Raw genomic sequence first — 22517 nt, 5'->3', positions numbered from 1 at the left:
TTGCATGCACCCTGTCTCCAAACTTGTTCACAGTCTTCACCTGTGCTCCTCTCCTGACAGGAGCACTGCTAGATTTGGGGTTTGTACCACCTGGCTGCTGCAATAACTCCAGTTACAGCCCATACCTGGGGGACAGCTGTTTCATAACATTCCTCCCAGTAAGAAGGGACATTTGCCTTGGGATCAGCTCCAGGACTCTCCCTGATGCCCCTTGCCAATACTCTTGTCATCACACATGGCTTCTGTATATCCCAGCATCCAGGAGCTGGACAAATACAGCCTGGCCATGGTCTCCTTTCCTAGCAGTATTCTACAAAGCCATCTCCAGTAGTTCCTGGGTGAAAAAACCAGAAAGTCCTGATGTACCGTAAGCTGGTCTCGTGTCAGGGCATTCTAATGCTCTTCCCCTCATATAGACAAACCTGGCATGGGCCAGAGAGCCTCAGCTTGGCTCTCCCGTTTTGCTCCCCTGCTGTACTGGATCAGAGTCTTCAGCTCTCACTGCCAGGACTTGGCTTAGTTGTGCTGTCAGCCATGCTCGTTTGGTAGCTTTGGGCATAACTCTGTGTGCTGCTCCTGCCTGTGTCCATGCCACAGCTTCTCCATCTGGGAAGGCCTTCCTTTCCTTCCTAATGGGAGGCCTAGGCCATTGTTCTCTGCCTCCAGAGCACATGCCAGAGCTCTAGCTGCTGCTTTGGTTTGTCTGGGTTTTGGGAGGAGGATCTTGTGGAGAGCATGTGTCATTTGCCTGGGCAGGTGCCCTCCATACTGCATTGTAACTGCCTTGACCCAATAAAACACAAGTAATTGGAAGTTTTGGTATCTTTGTGATTAATGTACCTCCTTCCTTTTGTTATCTGTAGCCCTCTTAACACTTTACCTGTAAAAAAATTATCATCCACCCGGACACCTGCAAGAAGTCTTTATTATTACTTGCATTTTCCTTGCAACTGGGAAAGAAATCAAAGGCTTCTGTAACCACTTCCAGCAGATTAATTCTGGAAATACAGTCAGTTAGTTTCCCAGCTACACCAGGCAGACCTGCAGTAGTGTCACTCCATCTGCTCAAAGATGCTGGATAGCACAGGAGGCACTCAGCACACAGGATGGAGGAGGTATGAATCAAGTGAACCAACCTGTGGACAGATTGCCAGTCAAGTAATTCTCATTAAGATGCTTCATAACAGAGATCACCAGTCCAATTGCTTTATATAACAATTGTCAGTAAGGAGAAAATTAAAAGATCTTTAAAAGGGTGACTAGCTCCATTTTAAAATCTGGCCTGGCATCTCTCAGGGGTCAGCTTGATCCTACTTGAATTTGAACCAGTTCTTCAAAGAGTGATCCCCAGGATGATTCAGGATAGAGGTAAGAACAGGAGGTGTGGCAGAAAACTAAGCAGCATTTTCGTGTCCACACAGCAATAAGGGATGGGGAAAATCCTGTATCTAAACAAACAGTCCTTTCTTTACTAAGATCTGAACTACCAGATCACAGAACTGACTAGGGACAAAAATAAATAAATAAATAAATAAATAAATAAATAAATAAATAAATAAATAAATAAATAAATAAATAAATAAATAAGTAGATAAATAAATAAATACAGCACAAAACCCTCACACAATTTCAAAAACTCAACTCAGAACCAAAACAATCTCTGTCTCCTCCCTCAAGTGCAGCTTGAGCACCATGCCCAGTTTTCCTCTGTCAATACAATCATAGGTGATCCTATAGAAAATGCCAAGGAACAGAAGCAATTACAGGCACAAGCAGTTGATGCCTCTCCACCGTCTCCAGCAAGCCAGAGAGATTGCTGAGGGACCCCCAAGACACACCCCCACTCATTATTTACAGCAGAGTAATCTGCATTCTCCTCCAACTGCTCAATGTCTCCTACTAACCTTAATTTTCTACATTTTCCTCCTTGGTGTTTTGTTTTCCCTGACTCCACAACTGGCTGTGAGAGGTGAGCTGTGACGCTGTGCTCTGCATTCTGTGGGGACACATTTACATGCTGATATTCCCATTAGAAGAGCCTTGGGATAACGCAGAAGCCTCCTCTCCTGCAGAGAGGAGAGGGGAGCTCGGAGGCAGCCCCAGGTGCTGTGGCAGCAGGGCTGGGCAGGGTGCAGATGCAGGGCTGGGCAGGGTGCAGATGCAGGGCTGGGCAGGGTGCAGATGCAGCACTGCAGGGTGCAGATGCAGGGCTGGGCAGGTGCAGATGCAGGGCTGGGCAGGTGCAGATGCAGGGCTGGGCAGGGAGCAGATGCAGCACTGCAGGGTGCAGATGCAGGGCTGGGCAGGGTGCAGATGCAGGGCTGGGCAGGTGCAGATGCAGGGCTGGGCAGGTGCAGATGCAGGGCTGGGCAGGGAGCAGATGCAGCACTGCAGGGTGCAGATGCAGGGCTGGGCAGGTGCAGATGCAGGGCTGGGCAGGGTGCAGATGCAGGGCTGGGCAGGTGCAGATGCAGGGCTGGGCAGGTGCAGATGCAGCACTGCAGCGTGCAGATGCAGGGCTGGGCAGGTGCAGATGCAGCACTGCAGGGTGGGCTCACCTCCACCCCGCCCCAGCAGCAGCTGCAATGGGGCACCCCAGGGCCCCTGTGCTGCAAGACATTTGTGAATGAGAGCAGCGAGGAAGCAGCTCCACTGTGGCTGAGGAGAGTTAAGACCCTTTGGAGATGAAGGAGAGCCAGCAACACTCACTGGGAAGAGCAGCCCCACCTCCCACAAGGTACAAGGCAGCCATCCAAGTGCTGCCAGTCTAGACACATTTACAGCACGCCTGAGAAATGGACTGAAAAACACCATTTATCCCCTGCATCCACCATCTCCCAGCTCACAGAGCCATGGGCTGTGGCTCAGCTGCAGGAACCCAGATCAATGAGCCACTGAGCCCACATATCCCTCAGTTTGCTATTCCACTGGGGCTCCCCATTTGTGACAGATGTTCCACATGTTGCATGTGTTAAACTTCAGGTCTAGGACCAAAAATGCAGGTTACCCAAGTTACTAAAATCCTAAATGGTACCAGACACTGAACTGGAGCCATCCAGAGTTAAAACTAAAAGCTCTAATGTTGAGTTTTACACTGTAAAATACAAACAGAGAAGAAATCATGAAACATTCTACCTTGTCAGAGGCACAACAGGCACCAGACCATACAAGAATCTTTAAGCAGAAGAGCACAGAGGTCCATGGGGCAGAAGATAAAACAATGTTCCATGAGAAAAAAGCTGGTTCCTGGAAAGGCAACGAATTTATGGAGGAGGTAGGTTTCACCTACGGTCAAAGACCAGTGTTCTGCAGGTGATACTGCTCAGTGAGTTTTCTGCAGGTACCTTGCAGCAGCTGTTGGACATGTTGTTTTAACAGTCCCAGCTGCAGATATTAAAATCCACATTTGCCAGACTACAAGGACAAAGCAAAGCCTTGCAGAAAAATCTCACTTCTCCAGATAACCCTCCTTAGGTCTCTTAGGGGCTGGGCTGGCCTGGCCAGATACTCAGCCGAGCTCAGCTGGACCCCGCTGTGGGGCTAAGCACAGGGAGCTTCCCCCTTGGGAAGGGAAGGGAATGCACCTGGAGCCTGCCTCTCTGAGGGGAATTGGAGTGGCAGGGGGTTCTCTGTTCCCAGCTGGGGCCAGCACAACCTGCTCAGGATGGCAGCTTCCTTGGAAGACAGAACTTGGCTGCAGCTTATTGCTGTTGTGATGTTTTCTGAAGAATGTCTAATCAATGCCAGCATTTCAAGGCAGGATCAACAGCCTGCAGGCTGCTGATATGGTGACACTCAGAACTACAAATAGGAATTGTGGACAACCCAGAGGACAGCAGTCACAATCTCATTAGTTTCAGCTAAGTGTGTGATGATTTGGTCACAAAGTGACAGACCCTGGCTGTCAAATACCCCTGGTTCATCCAACAAGAGGAATGGGCTCATCAGTTCTTTCTTTGACCAATGCAAGTATCCCAAATCTGCATGAGCCTTTGAATGAGACACTGAAGTGTGTTTTTCCTTATCTAATGACAATAATGAATTCTTATTGACATAACAATGTCATCTCCTGGCAGTATTTTTCCACCTGTCCTTCTGCCTTATGAGCAAAGGAAGACTCACAAGACTATAGAAATTTCAAGGTGTGAGGGATTCAAAACTCTATTTCTTCAAAGTCAGCATCAGCTAAGTACTTCTTGATGAATGGCATTGAACAGGATATAGAAGATGCATCCCAGAGCAATGCTGCCTTTCAATCTCAAAAGCCACTGATCCAGTTATTCTCTGTTACTCCCCACATAGTCAATCTTAACACATAGCAGTGACCTTTCTTGTTATGCCTTCATGGCATCACTCATGCCACCTTTCCTTGGTTCCTTACTGCCTCAAGTGTCAGATCAGGAGCCCACCATCTCTGATGCCAACCACACCTTTCTTCAACAGGGATAGATTTTCTCTGAGGCCCAGGCCAGGAATTCTCCTGAGCTTCCTTTGTGATTCTGGGAGTAAATCTCTTCCTGCCAGACACTGGTCTCATCCCTGAATGCCTCTGGAAATGTGAGGCAAAGAAAACCCCTGGGGCCAAAGAAGAAAATGAACATAATTAAAAATTAATTTCAGTATGATAATTTAAGCATCTCCGTGAGACAAGCATTAGGCTTGTTGTATCTTTGGTGATGTGGGGAAGACCTTTCTGGCTTCCTGCCCTGGGGACTCCTGTCAGTTTTAATAAGTTTTACTGCACGGCTGTGAGCATGGCAAGTTGAACAGCCCAAATAAAGACCACTTTTCACCGGACAGAAGCAAAAATACATTTCTTTCTGCCATCCCACGTCAGGGCAGAAGGGCTGTGGTGCAGGTGGACTGCTCACCTGGCTCTGCCTTAGGTGAGAGGCAGCAGCACTTCTCTCTGTGGGGGTGAGGTCAAGGGATGTGAGCAGATGGTTGTTGCTACAGGACTCCCTGGAATATTTGAGATTGCAGTGGCTGTGATCAACAGGGGAGCCAGGTACCAGATTTGAGTCCAGCACTGAGTACCTCTGTCAGCCTCAGCTCTGAAGGCTACCAGCATTGCTCCGTGGCCTTTTGCCTTTTTGCAGCCATTGCTGACTTCCCTGAACCACAGAGTGCTTCTTCCTCCTCAAGATGTGCACAAAACAAGGGACGGGAAAAGGCACATGCTAGTGGCTTCTGCAACTTGATGTTGGCAGTGCTACCCACAGACATACTGCACAGCTCCCACTCCTTTTTTTTGCTGGCCTTGCCAAATCCTAATCATCCTGTTTGCCTATGTTCCTTCCTCCCAGACGCTCTATCTCCTGTTCCCTTTCTTGAAGAGGCTGCATCCCTTTAAAGGCTTCAGCTCCCTGCCAGTCTGTTCTCTCATCCCAGTTCAGCTTTGTCTGAGGAAAGCATCTGGCTTTCCTAAGGGCTGGTTTCTTCAGCTGTTTTTCAGCCCACAGTACCACTGAAGTTGACATTACTCTGTAGATGGTTCCATTCTGGCCCAGGAAGGGCAGTACAAAAAAGCTCAAGACAGATTTGTAGACTCTGCTTACTTCCTGCAGGATGCTGGCTGCTTCAATACCTCCCCTGATTGCCTCATCAAAAGGCAAACCAGATGTTCTCCTGTGGAAGAAGGGAGCTGTGAAGACAAAGCCTTGCTACAAAGCCACCTTCGTGTCATGCATTGCAACACATCCAGGAGCTCAAGAGCACAAGGTGTCACACATAGAGCACAGCGATGGGTCCAGGAACTCTGGCCAAAGGGCCTTGGAACCCTCCTTTCTTTGTGAAAGTTTGTGCTGGGCCATTGCATAGAAGTGCCATAGTTTTTAGGTCTTTTCTTGATCAGCACCCTGCAAATCAATCAACTCTGCAGGTATGGGCAGTAAGATACACCTTGTCCTGCAGAGCCTCTGCATGAACCACTGCCATTGCCTCTCCCAGTGCATTGGCCACTCCCTTGAGCCAGAACATGCTTTACACAGCAGCAGAAGCATAGGGAAGACAGAAGGCTGGTTAATCCTGAGCTGTCTGGCAGATGCAAATGCCTTTATTTATAATTCCTTTACCTTTGGTCCTCACTTAACAGATGCCTAGATTTTCATGCTTTAGAGGCTTGAAATAATCCTGGTTAACCACATAACCCCTTCTCATCCAAAACTGCTTCCCAAAGAGCTCTGCAAGATGTTCAGACACACAGATAGCTGGGAACAGAGCAGGCTTTCTCCAAAGACTTTGCAATGATGGGCAGTAAGCAAGGCCAGGAGCTGGAGGAGCTGTGTCAGCACGACAGAGCATCCCACTGTGTTGCTCCTTCACGTGACCAATGTAATTGAAACATACAGACAACAGATGTAGACTTAGCCAGGCAGTTCATCATCACCTCATTGTGCGCCAGGAAAGGTGCTGCTTTTCCAAGTCAATATGTTCCCAGGGAGGAGACTGTGTACTGTGACAGACACCGTTCACATTGGCAACAGCAACAGCGAAGCAAGAACATTTTAGTGCACCATTTTTGTCCCAGCACCAACTTTACCAGTCTAGATCCAACTTCTTGAAGGGATTTAAATTCATTCTCTTTTTGTTTGAAAAGTCCTGTCATGCCTACAGAAGGTGCAAAAGAAAGGATGGTAACGTGCTTGAATATCTTCAGTAGTAAAAAGGAGTGCTGCATTACCAGAAAGAGATGAGGTCCCTAGCAAATTATGTAGATCACTCCAGAGAATTAAAAATAAAACCATTTAACTGGCCTGCACCATCATCTGTTCAATGCATGCCTTCCACATCACAGAGGAAACAGCTCTGAAATTACTGAAAGAACGGTTTAAACATTTTATTGGAGCCCTTTGTCTGCCACCTCCCATTGTGAATCAAAACCCAACAGGGTTTGGGATGAAGAAAAAATAAAGCTACTCAATGCTTAAAGGCACCTCTGAAACACCTGGAACTAAATTTTCTATGCACATAAATCCCATGGTCTGAAAACCTGCTGGACCTTATAGATATAAGAACTCAAGAAGGTATCTCCTTGAGTTTTATATAGAAATAAATTGAACACCCTGCTGGAACATTTCCAGTCTTGGGCATCTCCTGTGATCCTGTAGAGCCACAGAGGAGCAGACTTGGAAACTGTCAGAGAAGGCTGGATATACACTGTGTGTGTCTTGGACACTGTCCTGGTGATTTATAGGATGGGGTGGATAAAGAGTGGGGGGGGGGGGGGGAATTAGAACCCTGAAGGAAAGAAGACTGTTTTGTAATAAGACAATTTGATTTTTTTTCCTTAATACACTTGAAAGCATACCTTTGAAACTGCTAAAGAGTCTGCAACATTAAAATGGCTCTGGAAGAAGGAAGTTACTGAGCAGAATACTGATGAAGTGGTCAGAAAGACACAGGCCTTAACATGAGGCCCTGACAGTTATTCTCATCAGCGTGAAAGGTTTTTCTTTGTTAAGGGGAAGATTACACTAAAGGTTGCTAAGGAAAAGATATTCAAGGGTCTAATGTTTTTATAACACACCATCTCTTTTGTATTCTGCTCTGCTCTTTTATATTCTGCCCTTTGGGGATGGATGGCAGTCAAGGATGTTTTTGCAGTCTTCTGTGCTTAGTGAAGTTAATTTAGCACAGACATTTTTCCACTCCTTATTAATTTCAATTTTCACTTTTCCACGGGAAGTTTAGCTTTCTTCATGCAGTTTTCATCCCCATATTAGGGCAAGAATTCTGTTTTTGAAAGAAATTAAGATCTCTGCCTGGAAATAGATTTTAAAAATTTCTAAGTTAGCATGAAAAATGTTGCTGATTTTTTAGTGTGAACTAAGAGGACTGATATGTTGAGAAGTTGTATAAATACAACACATTGAGATGGTTTCAGGGTTAGTGACGTTTGTGTTTGTTAGGCACTGAATGATGTAGCTGGTCAAATTCTGCCCAGTATGAAATGGTTTACTTTGTGCAGCCATGGTACCCAGGTGCACACATATAAAAGCTAAGCAGAGAACTGTAACAGGAAAGCCTAATGGGTAGGACTGGGAGAAAACCATAACACAGCAGTTTGGAAGGACTGGAAAGCCAGAAGAAGAGAAGGGTTGTTGAGAATAGCACGTTACTGGCACTTAGCTTAGTAGGCTACAAAGATCCCAGTGCAGCTATGTTTATCTCCTGAGGACATCCAGGCTGGGAGATAAAGAAAAAATATTAAACCCAAATGATTCACAAAGGTGGGGCAGGACGGGGAGACTGAGTGATCACAAGTAGTCCCAAAAGGTATAAACAGCAATTCCAAAACTAGCAGTAAGGTTACCAACCTAAGAAGTATGCAGGAAATGTGAGGAGGACACAACCACCTGCACCCCTTGTCCTGTCTGTCATCACAGAGCATCCATGACTGACCTGTTGGATAAACCATCCTGGTGCCCGAGGGCTGGGCTGACTCAGGCGTTTCAGTGATTCAATATGTGGATACAGGAGTGTCAGTCAATGAGAAGTTTCAAAACCTGTCCCCTCCCAAAAGATTCTCCACAGGCACTTGCAAATGTTGTAGAAACAGGTGCTGTAGAAACAAGCATTGCAAGGTCCCATGCACTACCACTGCATTCCTCTTGAAAGAAACATAAGCCATTTTTATTTCATTAGAATTCTTGTCCTTTAAGTTAGGCAGACCTTCTACCTCACACTGTATACCCAGGACACCACCTCCAAGTTTCCCAGTGCTGTATCAGTTTTAACAACTACAAAGCACTACTTGGAGTGAGGATTGCAATTCTGTATTTTATGTCGTTTCTGTGGCTGAATCATTCTCTGTAATCTGTCTGAAGACAACAGCAGAGCAGCATTTGCACCATTTCTTTAGGATCCTGTGGAACAGAAGTGTAGTTACTACAACAGTGTGTAAAGCTGGAATGGCATAAAGGACTATGACAACCTTGTGTAGTTGCCCAAAGGGACAGGGAAACTAAAAACCCCTTATACTCTATGGTAAGGTCATTATGATGGGAGGTACTATAATCTTAAAGTATTGCAGAAATTGTTAAGAGCAAACTACAGATTAATCCTTAATGGCTTTAAGGCTGTAAAGCATAATATTTTTTCAAGCTTAATTAAGGCAGTAGAGTCCTTATGGGGAGAAGGACAGGCAGCTCTCTTCAACACTTCCAAGTCTATTATGACATTCTTTTGAAGCAAATTATTTGGAAACCTGCTCCATGGATACTCCCAGATAATATCCTCCATCAGGCTGCTAGGTCAAGTTTTCAGGAGATACCTTCTTGAGTTCAAACTCTCTGGTACACCACCTCTGTCACACATTGAGGAGCCAGTGAAACAAATAATAAATGTATTTTATTGTTGCTTTGAAATATAAAACTATTAAATCCATGATTCCACAGTGAGGGACAGTAAAAAACCGCAACTGAGTAAGAGGAATGTAACATAACTAAGTCATACTCTGAAACAAGGACCCACCAGAATGTTTTCTGAAAGTCCCTTCCTATGACACTTCCTTTCCACAGTGACATTTGTGCAGCCTGCTCTGTGACCAGTGCTAGGGTGGCTGGAAAGGATGATACAGACATTGTCACTCATGTGCTAACACAGGAGTGAAATCTGAAAAAAGTGCAGAGTTAAAAAAAAAAAAAGCCCTACAGCAGGACATGGATTAAACACTTTCTTTTCTCTCTGGCTCTAATGTTACTGAACAGGACCCCTGAGGCAGGGGTGTTCAAGGCCAGGACGAGGTTGCAGACTTCTTCCAGGCCCAGGGAACATTCTGCACTGCGGGTGGCCTGAGAGAGGAGCACACACAAAGTCCCTTGTGCCACTGGACACAGCAGCACTTCCAGTCAGTTCTTTACAAGGACACAGATGCTGGCAATGGTTACAAAGACAGTATTTAAAGACTGAGGTGGGATTTCTTACTAAGGGGATACATGATGAGAGACTAGGACACCACTAGCTTTTTCTAGAAAAATAATTACTGTGGCGTATGGAACAAGAGTCCCAAAGCAGCTGCTGAGTCTCCATGCAGCTGGATTAATTTTAAGTATATGCCCTGCTTTATCCTCAATCACAAGTTCAATTACTCTGTCTTTGCACATGGGAAACCAACAGTGAGTATCTGAAGCAAACCCATCCACACTGGTCTTACTGTGAATTGTCCAGGCCCTTCCAGCCACCAAGAATGCACCAAGCCAATTAACCAAAAGAGGCATCTGAACAAGATCATCCTTGCCCACCAGGAAGTGAGATCTCCTTCACACATCTCCTTCAGGTCCCTCCAGGAAGGAAAAAAGGCATTTTAAAGGCATTTTACTACTGCCAGGTCCAGCTGATGCAGTCCCACTGGATGAGGATGCAGCCTGCAGGCTCCTCTGTCCTCTCTGAGCTCAGTGTCTCTGCAGTGCCTGCCTGAAGACAAGCTCCTTGAGCTGCTCCAGCTTACTGTCCCTCAAGGCGTCCCGAACGGCACCGAAGAAGCCGAAGTAGTGCTGCAAGTTGTGCATCATGAGCAGGACACCGGCCAGCAGCTCGTTGGTCACCAGCAGGTGATGCACGTAGGCACGGGTGTGCCTCTGACAGCAGTAACAGCTGCATCCTTCCAGCACAGGGCCAAAATCATCGTGGTACCTACAGAACAAGCAATGGTGGGTAACATCACAGCTAAGAAGAGCCATCCAAGCAATAAAGAGTTCCCCTGTAACCACCTGGCCTTTTGCAGGGACCTAAGCCTTAAAGTCCTGAGGTCCTTAATCCAGATTTGCTCACAACTCAGACGAGCACCATGGGCACAAAGGATATCAGAGGTGGTTTGGGTTGGAGGGGACCTTAAAGATCATGTAACTCCCACACCTTCCATGGTGGGGCCATGGCTGCTGAAAGCCCCAGGCCTCCTCATGCCAGAACTCACCTCAGAGCCCAAAGGCCATACATTTAAGCCAGAATAACTCTGACTACTTCACAGCTAACAGCAGAGAGGCCCCATCTGTGCCTTCCCTAGCAGAAAAGCTGCAGCGCAAGACAGCTATCACACAGTGTATGAAGGGGAAAGGCACCAAAACCACAGATTTAGAAATCCCACTATTCACAGAACAGTATTCCACTCCACTGTGAGATGGACCATTTCACAGGGAGAGCAAAGCAGCACCACTGTCTACTCAGACAGCCTGGAAGTAGCTGTGACAAAGAGAAGGAAGGACAAGTGGTAACAATGGCCCAAGTTTTTGTGAAGTATCCAGAAATGGCAGAACTGCTCTGCAGCTGCCCAAACTGAGTCAGAGAGTAGAGGGTCTCCATAGTTAAAATAAAATCTAGTATCTCAAGACAACCCAAGCTAGATGTGGAAGAACAAAGTGATTCCCAGACCACCTTTGTGAACCTATGGTCTTTCAGCTGAGACATAATGATGACCACATTTGCTGAATAAATGATCAGAAAACCCCTGGCTCTAGGTCAGGCAAAAGACAGAGCTTTCAGAGCTAGGCTGTTGCCTGATAACAAGCCAGAATGCTTGTCCAACACTATCTGCTCAGTGTCCAGAATTACTCTCTTCAACAGCCTCATGTTTTATGAAGTCTCTCATCCAGCTGCTGACCAGCTGCAAATAAATACAGAGGACTGAAGTATCATATTTAGTCACACATACCCTCCTCACAAACTCACATACTTTTTATCCTTCAGAGATATCTCAAATGGTGTCATTTCTGGATCAGCTTTGGATACTTCCTCCTGGTCTTCTTGAGCACCATTCTTCTCCAGGTCCTGGATCCCATTTTGTGTTAAAACTGATGAAATTTAAAAAACAACAGCCTTAGAACAGAAAGTAAGAGCAGAGCAAGGGTAGCAACGTTACAGAAGATATTTCTGCTGCTTCCTTACCAGCTGAAAATTCCTGCCACAAGTTTCCACCTCTCTTTCCTAGAAAGCAGGTATTTTACTTTAATTGCTGTAGGTTAGTTAACACAAATACACTTTTAGATGATCAAAACAGCAAGAGACAAGTGAAAACTAATCAACTAGAACAAATCAAAAGTTAGAGCTGAAACAACAGTATAACTTTTTGCTGCTCTACTGAGCTGAATTCTTTATAAAATGTCAAAAGTATTTTGTCTGAACTGCATGCTGAATAGAATGCTATCACCTGAACAAATGGATTTTATTGAGATTTTGTTAGAGTAGACAGGCAACTCATCTGCATTCAATCATTCTACTTTCCATGCTGTGATAATTCAGGGATTTAGATGCCTCTTGGTTTGTTTTTAAAAAAAAAAAAACTGGAATCAAAAGAGGCTGGTAGCATTAATTCAGAAGAGGTGGGTCAACATCTGCCTTTTCAGCATCTATCTGAAAAATAAAGAATTATCCCATGATTTTATAGGTTTGCATTTTTGAGTTTGTTCTTAAGGAGAAGGAGATGTATCTTGAAATACCAATATTACTATTTGCATAATCCATGCCTACCGTGTTTAAAACAGACACGGGACAAAACCACTGCCATTACCCAGAGCCTCATAATTTAAGGATAAAGTAAGACAAGATAAAGAACAACAAACAAAGAAAAGGGTTAAAAAAAAGCAGACAGCATGAAGAAACAAGGTGTTCTGTTCTATTCAGCTGGCTCTGAATTATCCAGGCATGAAAAGCCACTAGGTTCTACCCAAGAAAAAAAATGTGAAATGTTTCCCTGTATTAAAAACATTTAAGAGGCCAAAACAAAACAGCTGCTTGAAACACATTTGATAGGTGCTTTAATGGGTGATACACATTCCCATCTCACAGTATAATGAACAGAGCATTTTGGTTTTGATATAAACCTATGAATGCAAGGACAGAGAGGAAAACTGCCCAAATAAATGGGAAACTTCTGAGAGCTAGAAAAAAGAACTTCAAAAATATATTACTACAACAGACACATAATAATTTAATCCTAGAGATCACTTAATAGGTCCAGCCTTCACTGCTAACAGTAACATAAAATTTGCCAACGGTGTCAAACTAAAACCCCTCTATTAAGGAGGTGTTTAAGAAATATTTAATCATCATATTTTGGCTAATGAGACATTCAGAATCCTCAAGTTTTACTCAACAGATATCACACCAAAGCACCCTGTCTTCAAAAGCAACATGTGGTAGTGGAATCCTAGGTTTTCCAGTGGTCACTGCACTTTTTTCAGGAACAAAGCCCTCAAATACAGATTGCTCCCAAGTATGAATTACGCTTACCACAATACAAAATGCAAACCCTATAACAACCATCAGGAAGCCTACCTGTTGCTTCAGGATCTGGATGGAAGTTGTAACTGAAAACCAAGGCACAGCCTCGCTCCGTCACTTGGAAGGGAAAGAAGCTCTCAAAAATGTCCACTCCCCTTTCAATGCACTCAAGCACCTCATCTGGTTTGCCTACACCATGAATGATTCTGTAGAAGACACACAGGAAGAAAAATCTGCAATATTCTGAGTAGAAGCAAGCAGGTACCTGAAGGAAAAGACCTCCACGTCATGCACAGCACATGCAGCTTATCTCTGCAACTGCTAACAGTCATCACTCAGAATTCCATGTGCTTCTGCTTCCCCGCCTCCCACACACCCAGCACATAACAGGCTTTTCATTATTTGCCCTTTGGGAGACAGGCAAAACCCCCTCATTTACTGTGGAAAAACCCCATTCTGTTCATTGTGTTTGAAGTGATTTGTATGTGATTTTTTTTCACATACACATAAAGACCATTAGATTCTTAACATCTGTGCCATAGAACAGATATTTTCCTTAATCATGTTTGTGACCCAATGAGCTACCAATTCCCAGACACATGGACCCTTTTGCTTGTTAGCTGCTTAAAAAGAGACAGCAGTAGATGGCTGGTCAAAGATACAATTCCTTCAGGTGACAGACACATCCTATAGCACTTGGAAAACTGCCTGGGAGAGAACATACTAATGAAAAACATTGTTAGAAAGAGAAAACATCCTTGCTTTAGTCTTCCCTTCAGTTTACACTCTAACTGCTCAAATGATTTACCCAAGAACGTGGGCTGTAACATCTCCTCAGACATGGCATTAAGAGCCAGGCTCTTCCTGGATTGCCATCAGTGGTAATAGAGATCCTGCTGGCAGCCAAATTTAGTTGGCAGCTTCACCGAGGGTGGGTGAAGTGTAAGAGAGTAGAGTAGTGCCTGCTTTCCTGCAGGTGCATAGGCTGAAAGCAGTAGAAGTTAATGTAGGGCAATGAGCTAAACAGATAATTAGGAAAATACACAGGGGCTGATAAATGAAGTCACAAGGTGCCATTTTTAGTCACTTTTCTAAGTACTCCAATTAAATTGATGAGCACAGATAAGGAGAGAAGTTTACAGCATGAGTGTTTTATGTTTCAGGTTCCCATGACAGGGAGAAAATGAAATGCAAAAGTCAAAACAGTAGCTCTGCATATATGATCAAAGCCTTGCTGAAACTCATCTCTGCACAGGTAAGGACAAACATTTGTTCTTGCAAGGGTTCCTATGCTATTGGAAAGGAAAACAAATTTTATCAAGTAACTTCAGCCCCTTTAGGTGCATGAAAGGATTTTTTATAAAGAGTACACTCATAAGATCATTTTACAATCACACAAAAAGCAGCCACTTCTTGAGTGGAGCACAAACACTGCTTGTCTTCTAGAGCATTTCATGCTGGGGTAGAACAGAGATGAAGAACAACCTCTCCAGCCAGAATGGCAAGGGTGGTTCAGGAGCAATGGCTGCCTGAAATTCACGTGAGGTACCTCCAAGATTCCCGGGGCTAACCAGCTCTCTTCCTACCAAGAGGTCAGAAACACTTGTCTTAACAAGACAAGCAAACTATCTGATAGATGAGCCAGATGCACGGGTAGACACTGAGGTTAGCTGAGCAGATTGGACTCCAATGCTCCCAGGGGATCTTTTAAAGCAGCTCAACCAGACAGAATAGCAACAACACAGCAAGCCTCCTAATTGTCAGGAAAGTTCAAACCCCAGGCACCCCTGAGCAAGAACAAGCTACAGCACCAGACACAGTGCTCTTGCATTTAATTTCCTTTTAAACACCATTAGGTCAGAGCAATGGTCTGCAAGCAGAGGGAAGCAGGAACAGAGTGGGGCCTCAGTCATTCTTTACAGGAAATGATGAAAAAAGCAACCATATTATTTCTGTATCGGTTGCTCTGGTAAGAACAATCCAGTGAGCTCAAACCAATAAAGAAACTCCTACACTTCTGAACCACTAGCAAATATTAGCACACATTTTCAAGAAGTCTTTAGTTACTGTAAGTCAGTTATAAGGATTAAGAAAGCTGCCACTCCTGTCCAGTCCTTGGCATGGGTGTGATGGGCACAGCTAACAACTCAGATAGGCAGTGAACCCCAGACTGTCCAAGAAGAGAATAGCACTGTTCTGGGCCAGCCTGTACCACCCTGGTAGCACACAGGCTCAGTGCCTCAGGTACTAGGACAGAGCTGGCTACCAAGATCATGTAGCAAACACTGGCTGGTTCTGCCAGCCCCCTCTCTGCTATCTGCCAGTTCAGGCCAGAGAGAACTGGAAAAATGACACTTTTACTGAGAAGAAGTCCCTGTAAAATACCTTGATAATAATGTTTTTGTTTGAGATGAACTTCAAGTAAACCATGGCCTCCAAATGCAAGTAACCCTGATATATCCTACCTGTAACTCTTCCTAAAAACTTTTCCTCAAACCCACAGTATGAGCAAAGCCTGGTGCCAGTTGCAGCTAAAATCTGAAACAAGTGTTGAAGACTGCAGCTTGACAATGGTAAAATTTATGCAGCCTGGCACACATAGAGCTGTGCAATACAGTGATTATTTCCTACAGAGAAACTGCACAGCAGCCTGTAGATGCTCCTCATAATAGAACAGATGGATTTCTTGGGATGTTGCCCACACAACTTACCTTGGTTTATCCTCTGGCAGCTCTGCTGTGACAGAAGCTATCAGTTTCAACTTGGTCTCCTTGGCCATGGCACTTCCCTGGAAGCCATCTAGCAGAAAGCCACCCACAGGCCGCTTGGCAGTCTCCCTGGCTGATCTGAGCCTCTCTTCCAAGACATCTCCGCCTTCAATTGCCCCAAACATTACACTTCCTTGTAGTTCCTGTCCCAGGAGAAAGCTGCAAGTGTTAGAGCATGCTCTGCCAAAGACATGAAAGGCATCTCACAGCCCAGACTTCAGATGCCTGCTGCTTAAGCCCCACATTCCCAGGAACTTGCCAGAGCCATGGGGTTTCATCTCACGCAAAACTATTCCCCACACAAGTCCATGTGGCAGAAATGAGACTAGTAGAGACAAGGTTCTGCTCCTTGCCTTGACACTAACTCACTGAGAGTTCTGATGCCACTCTTCCCACCTCCCTACAGAAGGCAATAAGCACACATCATTTTTGTACATGGCTTTTTATGGATAGGGGTCTCAGCAATGGATGTGTCAGTGCAAAATACAAAGCAGGTGCCATTATCCTGGTTCTCACAGACACCAGATGTCACAGGGAATTCCCTTTCAGGAGACCCACACACTAACTCCTGTCACATGTTTTCTCTTGTAGTGCAGACTCAAATAGTATGTCTCCTTTCACTAAGAGGGAGGAAAGTTTCAAATCTGCTGGAAGAAATAAAGAATAGCACTTACTAATTCTCCCTCACTTGGAACCAAGGGGACTTCAGAGCAAAAAGATGGGTTTTCTTAATCTGAACAAGATCCCACTTTGTCAATGCATCTAATAATAAGGTAAGTGAAAGACATGCATCACAACCCAAAAGCAGAAAGAAAAATCTTAAAATGTAGTTCCCCTCAACAAGTAGAGATCAGAGGTGATCCTGGTGCAGAAGACAATTTACTAAAGGAAGGAAGGAAAACTCACTGTGCTACTGGTTATACCCACTCTGGACTGTAAGCTGGGCATTCTCTGATTTACAAGTGACCCAACTTCCTACTACAATTTCCTGGGGCGGGTCCAGGACGCAGCATGGACCACGAAGCACTTGCAGTGATATTGCCTCAGTATCTTGGGGAGCTTACCGGTGATTTTTCTTGCAGCTGAAGGCATATATCCAAGAAGGAAAGCGACCTATCCACAGACTTCTTGGCTCTTTTTCTGCCAGCTTCCCCAGAAATGGTGTCTCCATCAGAGATGCACTGGAACCAGTCTGGCTGGATGGCCCGCTGGATGTCCATGAACTTGGAAGCTGTCACCTCCATGCGCCCTGAGCTGCCCCACAGGGAGACCGTCTGTGCAGGGAGAACAGGGACCAACAGCAATTCCAAATGACAGCAGATCTTAAGGGTGAGAGGAGAGAAGGAACTGGTCTGGTGACACACCAGCTACTGGAATGATAGCTCATTAGATAAGTTCCCCTGGAGCACGGCTCAGATAATCAGCTGCACTTGGTACAATGAATGAAAGGAGATAAATGACTGAACTGAAACGTCTACGATACTCTTTGGTGAAACCATCCCACTCAACACTAACTTCTCCATATTTAAAAATCCAAGATAGAGCAGCTGGCCTCTCATCATACAAATTAATGGCAGAATTGGGGAAAAAAAAAGCTTGAATTACCGCCAAACTTGTTGTCAAGTAAGCAAAAGCTTATAAAAAGCAGCAAAGGCTGCAATGGCAAATACAACTTGCTAGTTTTCTGTACAAAATGCAAACCCAAGAAACTACTTCCTCTTCTGAGCACTTAACTCACAACACATGTGAATGTGTATAATGTGAATGTGAACACATGTGAATGTTTGCATTTATATAAACCATGCAGTCTGGGAAGAATACAAAAGCTTGTTAAACACTCAGTCTTAGAACCCCATGTTATTTTAGGTCCCAAATCCAGCAGCTCTAGCAGGCACTGAAATACCCAAACCAAGTCAATGTAAGGAATGGCTCATGAAGATTTCACACATGATCTTCCCTGTCTCTTCACATGCCTCCCATCGTGCCAGCACACATGGGACGCCATCTTCCATTGCTACTCTGTGACACCTTCAAAAGAATTTACAGCAAGACAAAAGCATGTGGACAGGGAGGTTATCTTACCTGAACACCTAGCATATGTCACCATTCAATTTACTAAACATTCAGATTCGTAAAATGTTCACACTTTAGCCTATTTTGGAGAATCTGTAATTAATCTGTGAGTGCAGCTTGGCCATTGCTTTGGTTGTATTATTGTTAGGCTTGTGACACTGCTGCTCCAAAACTTTAAAGGGGTATTCAAGTAGGTTAAGTCAAGGGCTTGAGCCCTTCAGAAGTCAGCTCTTTTCATCTGCAATTCCATTCATGCCTTTTAAATTGAGAAGGGATTTTCAGCTATCAGGAACAGCATATAGCTTGGAGTGTTATGGGCACTTTTTGGGGCCTGAGGGTATAAACACATTCTCTTAGCCTGTGCCAGACAGATTAAGCAGAGCAGTTCTCATGTATACTAATGTGCAAATTGAATTTCATCAGCAGATGCAAAAAATATGAGCAGAAGCCCTTTTGTTTTTTTGGGCTGGTCCCCACAAAGACCCAAAAGGACTGCACAAGTATACCACATGCCTGTTGTCCATCCATCCATACTGATTACTTCTGGCCTTATCAGCCAATTTCACCAAATTTGAACAAAACCAGAAGTCTCCAAAGCAATAATTTTTTTTGCAAATTTCCAACTACAAAAAAGAGCAACTCCAAAAGGAGTTCCAAAATTTGCATCTACAGAATAACTGAAACACAGCAGCTGTATGTTTCTCTGCAGCAGCATGATGTTCAGACAGTACCTGCTGACTCTTACTATGAGAGCATCAAGGAACAGCTGGTGAAGGCAGGCAGAAGAAAGTCAGAGCTATCTGAGTCTGATATAAAGGGCAGAGTGTAATCACATCTAGTTACCTTCATTCTGTTCTTGAGAGGAAAAAAGCTGCTTTAATAAATAAAATAGCCATGCAGCTTAGAGAGCTGAGCATTATCCTGTGATTATTTAAATCCAGCCAGTGCTAGGCTTTCTAGCACAGAGATTTCTGTCCCACGGCTTTCAAAAAGCTTTCCTAAGTATTTGTCAGCACAGATCCAGCTGCAGGAGGCCTTACAACAAGGTGACAGATATCCTCACCAGCTTATTTAAAAAACCCAAAAAACCTCTGAATCAAACTCCCAACACCCAGGTTTAGATTGCTGCTCTCACTTCAAAGCTGCACAACAGTGGGACAAGCTTCAGGTAATTCCTTCCCTGCAGAGGGACAGGGCTCAGCCTGGATCCCAGCAGCAAGGAATACACACTGACAGCTGTCTGGCAGGAGTTATCCTCCATCACTCAGTGACCTTCCACCACATGTGGCCCTACCCAAACAGCCTATGTGTGGATTTCACAGCAGTGTGTGCCTTGTGGGGTGGAACAGGCAAATGCCTGCAACTATGCACTCCTGGATTGCTGAGCCACCCTCCTGCAAAAATTCTAATGTCCTTCCCCTTTGTGGGCCTGTAGCAGGCTGTATGTAAATAAACACACAGGGGTTCAGATTTACTGCTTATCAGTGGCATAAGCACAAGCTTGTACAGCAAACATGCCAAATCACAGGTATTTTCTTTTACTGCCAATTAAACCACAACACCATGGTAGCCCAAAGTTCTCCTTTCTACCTGAATTGCCATTCAACTGCTCAGGAACCATCCAGGGAACATGCTGTCAATAAGAACATGTAAAGCTTCATTTAGTTAGAGGTATGAGCATGTAAATGACAATCCTCTTTGTGCAAAGATTTATTTTGCTAATCTTATGGCTATCTGAGCACACCCACAAAGATGAAGGGAGGATGGGCAGATTTCTTTTGGGAACTTTAGGTGGACCCTTTCAAGTCTTTACAGCTACTGTACCTTGTTAGTGTTGTAGCCAGAGGGGCAGGGAGTGACAGGGTCATGGAGGGAGCAGTAGATCACAGCATCTGGCATACCTGAAAACAGAGAGACAGGTCCAGAGCAGAGTTTCATGAACCACAGCAAAGCTAAGACAAAGATGTGGCTTGCAGATCTGCAAAAGGGAACAGGGTATTGTCCCCCACACAAATACACCCTTTCTGACGAAGAAAATATTGTTCATCTCTCAGCACCAAAGAAGAGAGATTTCTTCCCCAGCTTTACTAACTGCCTGGAGAAGAGTGCAGCAGCACTAACCATGAAACAACACTCTTTGGTTCTGCAGCCTGCATAGCTGCTTTGGGATTTATGTTACTTCTTGATTAATACTCTACCTATTAAAATTTTCCAGATCCAACAGCTGACTCACTTGGCCACTCAACTGACAACTCCTGGAGACACCTGACACTTGAGACAAACTAGCAACAATCCCAAGCCTAGAACTTTTAAGGAAGGACAAAGTAGAATCATAGAATGGTTTGGCTTGGAAGGGACCTGAGAGATCATGCCTCATGGGCAGGGACACCATGCTGCTCAAAGCCTATCCAACCTGGCCTTGAACATTTCCAGGGATGGGACATTCATGAGCAACTTGAGTGGCTCACCACCCTCACAAGAGTGAGAACAGGAGGGTTAGAGAATGTTTCAACTACACAAACGAGAAATTTATCATCCCTGCTGGACTGGAGGTTTCAAATGTCAGAGAGCTAGACAGTATGCCTCCATGACATACAGCCTCCTCTTCAGAGATAGTCACTGAAACTGGTAAGGCCTCCAGGAAGTTCCAGACAAATACATTTTTCAATTTTTCTTGAAGAAGTAAGTTGCTCCAAACAGGTATGGTTTATTGAAATTTGGGTGCAAACTTCCTTTGGAAAACCAACCCATAATTTTTTTTATACATAATGAAATGTATGTCCCAAAATTTTATGTGATTTTTAAAACAAACAAAACAAGCCTAGGCAACTAATTTCTTTTCTTGTAAAATGTGCTAGATTCCATACACAAAGAACTGTCGGTAATTTACAGAAATTACAGACACATCATCACTCTGTTGCCTAAATGAAGGATTTTTTGCCATACTAGTGACAACATACAATTTCAAGTCTTCCCTAGTGCCACTCTGATTGAGAAAATCCCTAAATGTGCAAAGCCTACATCTTTCTGCCTACTATACTACCTGAACATGCTCTAGTGGGATCCACCTGCATCATCTCTCAGATATACAAGCAAGTACTTGTACTTTACCCATAAATTTTGCAGCTCCTTCTTTATACTCTTCTAGGACGTCATGAATTTCTGCCCTGCAATCCAGATATAGGAACACATTAACTAAGCAGGCAACTGTCTAGAGAGATTGGTGGTTTCATAACTAAGGGTTTTTTTCCCATACTTATGCATTGTCTGACACTGAGCTGGTATTTGCCATCCAGCTGTCAGGAAGTGAAGCAGGGCCATATGGAATGAAATGCCGGAGTCACAGAGCTCTAGAATCACAGCTCACAACCTGGGGCACTCATAATTCTGTGGCAAAAAAGTAAAGCTTTCACCTGCACTGACCAGGGACCACTGACTTGAGGGAGAGCATGAAGCTATACTGTGACTTTTTGGGGACCATCACTAATGTGTTCACATCGTTCAACAGCTGCACAAGCTTTACCATGTTATCTTTTCTTTTGGTTGCAATTTAACTAGTTTTGAAAGTTACTTGCTGCTCCAGTTTTACATTAAATGTCTTCAGGCATGGGGTACCTACCACCTCTTTGAGCAACCTGGTCCAGTGTTTCACCACCCTCATTACAAGAGATACCCTCTTATAGTTTAAACCCATTACTACTAATCCTACCACAACAGGCTCTGTTAAAAATCTGTTCCCATCTGTCCTCTAATCCCCTTTTAGGTATCAGAAGCCTGGTAAAAGGCTCTCTCCTCCAGGCTGAACACCCCCAATCTCTCTGTCTATTGTTACAGGAATGATGCTCCAGCCCTCTGAGCATCTTTGTGGTGCTCCAAAGGACCTGGTCCCACAGGCCCACATCATTCCCACGGTGCGGGCTCCAGAGCTGGATGCAGCACTCTCGGTGGGGTGTCAGTAAAGCAGAGGGGCAGAATCACCCCCCTCTCGCCCTGCTGCCCACCTCAGGACGATCACTGTGAAGTCACCACGATGGGTTTGGCCTAAAGACGCTAAAAATCAGGCAGCCCTCCAGCTCCCTTCCCATCACCTTTGCTACCCCGCCCCCGCACCTCCCTGCTTCGGGCAAGCGGGCCCGGTACTCACAGGGCGGGCAGGGCGATGTGCGCCACGCCGGGCACGCCGCGCACCTCCCGCAGCGTGTCGTGGCTGAGGTGCGGCGCCGCGCCCGTCCGCGTGTAGAGCAGGCAGCCGGGCAGCGCCAGCGCGCCGGCCCCGCCGCGGCCCAGCCCCGCCAGCGAGCCCAGCCGCCCGCCACCCGCACCGAGCAGCTTCAGCCTCATCCTCGTCCCGCGGCGCCGGCGAGGGACGCGGGGCTAGGGGACGCGGAGAACGCGGAGAACGCGGGGAAGGCAGGCCGCCCCTTCCCGCCCCAGCGCCGGCCCCGGCCGAGCGTCATC

General features: G+C 45.2%; 1 protein-coding gene across 1 annotated transcript; it reads right to left on the bottom strand.

The window, feature by feature from the left end:
* Positions 1-9324: 9324 nt before the first annotated feature.
* Positions 9325-22462, bottom strand: QTRT2 (queuine tRNA-ribosyltransferase accessory subunit 2). Its single transcript, XM_059467002.1, has 8 exons — positions 22204-22462; positions 21171-21226; positions 19884-19960; positions 17051-17260; positions 15930-16129; positions 13273-13424; positions 11672-11789; positions 9325-10635 (listed from the first exon to the last, which is right to left on the bottom strand). Exons 1-8 carry the CDS (start codon positions 22398-22400, stop codon positions 10395-10397), a joined length of 1251 nt encoding a protein of 416 aa, XP_059322985.1. The 5' UTR covers positions 22401-22462; the 3' UTR covers positions 9325-10394.
* Positions 22463-22517: the final 55 nt, after the last annotated feature.

The sequence above is a fragment of the Ammospiza nelsoni genome, chromosome 2, assembly GCF_027579445.1.
Source record: "Ammospiza nelsoni isolate bAmmNel1 chromosome 2, bAmmNel1.pri, whole genome shotgun sequence".
In the NCBI taxonomy this organism is placed as follows: Eukaryota; Metazoa; Chordata; class Aves; order Passeriformes; family Passerellidae; genus Ammospiza; species Ammospiza nelsoni.
The sequence above is the reverse complement of the archived record's forward strand: the minus strand, read 5'-3'. Positions and strand labels throughout refer to the sequence as shown.